The sequence below is a fragment of a genome (assembly GCF_019968985.1).
Source record: "MAG: Porospora cf. gigantea B chromosome Unknown PgB_NODE_3740_length_2483_cov_567.883, whole genome shotgun sequence".
Taxonomy (NCBI): domain Eukaryota; phylum Apicomplexa; class Conoidasida; order Eugregarinorida; family Porosporidae; genus Porospora; species Porospora cf. gigantea B.
In genome coordinates this window covers 1-2,483 of record NW_027178969.1, presented here as the reverse complement: position 1 = coordinate 2,483, position 2,483 = coordinate 1, and the positions used below count along the sequence as shown (strand labels likewise).

The following is a 2,483-nucleotide window of genomic DNA, read 5'->3' as shown; positions in this document are numbered from 1 at the left end:
ACCTTCAAGAGGGTGGTACGAGTCTTCTTGATCCCTGCATGTTTATAGGGGCACACAGAATGACATGCCGCAATCGCCTCGTGACGCCATCGTCCTGGGGGAATGTAGATGCGCCCGTGGTACAAGACTACTCCGTTACGCCTTGCGAAGGCGCTCCCGTAGGCGCTAGGGTCTCCGTCTTGTGCGGCGACCACTTGAGCTAGGGAAGGGATCGATAGTCTTGGCGCGGGGGTCGTCGCTGCCTCGGGATCCGGGGCGTGAACAGCCTCGGGTTCTTCTGATGCTTCGATCCCGGGAGGGGGGAAGCTGTCAGCGTCCTCTGGTTCGGCCCCACCGGGCCAGATCGTCTCTATAATCCGACGCCTTAAGGCCTCATCTCTGTCCGTAATCTCTGTGGACAGGGTCATGCGAGGCTCGAGGCCAGGGTCGGCATCAGTGTCTAGATAACGCGAGAGGAAGTCGACGTGAACCAGGCTGGTCCCACTCTTGTGGAAAATCTTCATGTCGTACTCAGCCAGCCTACTTGCCCACCTAGCTACCTTTCCCTTGGTAGCCTTGAGCATCCAGCGTAGGCTGGCGTGGTCGGTGTGGACGGTGAAAGAGCGTCCTCGAAGGAATGCGTCGAACTTGCGAACTCCTTCGACGATCGCAAATGCTTCCTGCTCATAAACTGGCCACCGTTCGCATGGTCCCGTGAGGGATTTCGAATGGAAGGCAACGGGAAGCCATTTCCCGTTCCTCTTCACCGAGAGGATCGCTCCGACCGCGAGGCCGGACGCATCAGTTTCAAGCAGGTAATCGTCTCCATCGACTGGGACTGTGAGTACAGCTTCGGACAGGCGTTGCACAGCTGTCTGTACCGCCAGGGTGCAGCTCGGGGACCATTCAATTGGCCGATGCTTGTTTTCCGAGAGCTTGGCGGCGAGTGACGTGGCTAGGTCTTCCGTTGTTCGGGGGAGAAGCTGGAGGCGTTGTAGGGCTTCCAGACGTTCTTCTTGTGAGGCCACTACCCGAACATCCATGGATTGAGACCTGAGCCAGTCGACGTAGTGCTTCAACCCATCCTGTACGTCCCGAAACTTCCTTCCGTCGTCGGCGAAGTAGAAATCCTCCTCGGTCTGGGCCCCGATCCTGCGCTGGCGGAGCCGGATATGTTTGCGGGTGACCTCGACCGGGAAGTCGGCGACGATGAAAGTCGTTAATTCGGGGTTGTAGAGGGATTGGGGCGGAATGCCCAGGAACCATCGGGCTACCTGTGCTGATCCCTCATGACCCCATTGGTAGATGGTGGCGAGGAGGCTACGATCAGAGATAACCTCTGTCGCCTCTGGTTCCCTTTGCCGCAGGCGGACGAGGCCTATAATGGTCAATGCCATGATCAGGTTCTCTTTGGGCAGAAAGGGGAGGTCCAGTATTTCGCCGTCGTTCCATCCGTAATGGCTGCAGTTATCCAGCCATTCTTCGGCGAGAGCGCCGGGTTCTTCTGACCAGGTAGGGCTCAGCTTCCTTGCGAGTGTCGTCTTCCCTGAGGCCAGGGTATCTTCTAGTATAACAACACGTCGCTGCTGAATCCAACCGGGTAGTTGTTGAGCGGCTCCTTTGATTTCATCCAGGAATGCGGCTAGGTCCGGATCTTCAGGGGCCGGGGCTGAGGCCAGCCCGTCTGGATGTCTTCCAATAAAGGCCGTCAGATCGTCCGCAAACGTAGCCACGCTCTTCTTGTGTCGTCCACTCAGGCTAATGACCTGCCCTGATTTCTTGGGGGCCCTTGGGGGTGGCGCAGTAGGAGCACGGAGGAGAGCGTGGAGCGGGGCCATAATGGCCGCGTAGTCCCGTATGAAGTCCTGGTAATAGGCGAAGAGACCGAGGAGGCTGCGTAGTTCCGTCAAGGTATGGGGAACCTTCCACGCTCGCAGCTGTAGGACACGGCCTGGATCAGGCAGCAGATGTCCATCTTCGATCACTTGGCCCAGGTAGTGGAGTCGCTTTGGGAAGAAGGTACACTTGGCTAGGTTGAGTGTCAACCCAGCCGTAGAGAGCCGCCGGAGCACCTCCTCCAGTCGTCTCATAGTCTCTTCTTCGGTGGTCCCATGCACCAGTATGTCATCGAGGTAGGCCAAAACCCCCTCGTACCTCATATCGCCTAAGAGGCAGTCAACCATCCGCTGGAAGGTGGCTGGCGCATTACGCAGCCCGAAGGGCATGACAGTGAACTGGTACAAACCTCCCGTACACCGGAAAGCCGTGTAGGGAATACTACTCGGCTCCATCCTAACCTGCCAATACCCTGCACGAAGATCCAACGCTACAAAGTAACGCGACTGTCGGACCTCCCGGATGAGGTCCGCAATTCGTGGCAACGGGTATTGGTCAGGGACCGTTACATCATTCACATTACGGTAGTCAATGCAAACTCTCCAGCCTCCATCCTTCTTCTTGACGAGGACAATCTCGCTTGCATGTGGCGAGTTCGAGGGCTCGAT

General features: G+C 57.5%; 1 protein-coding gene across 2 annotated transcripts; it reads right to left on the bottom strand.

The window, feature by feature from the left end:
- Positions 1–2: 2 nt before the first annotated feature.
- KVP17_000910 (uncharacterized protein) lies at positions 3–2,483 on the bottom strand (the record flags this gene model as incomplete). Of its 2 annotated transcripts, XM_068515817.1 has the most annotated exons (2): positions 43–94; positions 124–2,483. In XM_068515817.1, coding segments are annotated over 2 exons (2,412 nt in total), but the record flags the coding sequence as incomplete, so codon positions are not given. The 2 variants fall into 2 exon arrangements, with proteins under 2 accessions (XP_068374835.1, XP_068374834.1); XM_068515818.1 differs by having other exon boundaries at positions 3–2,270.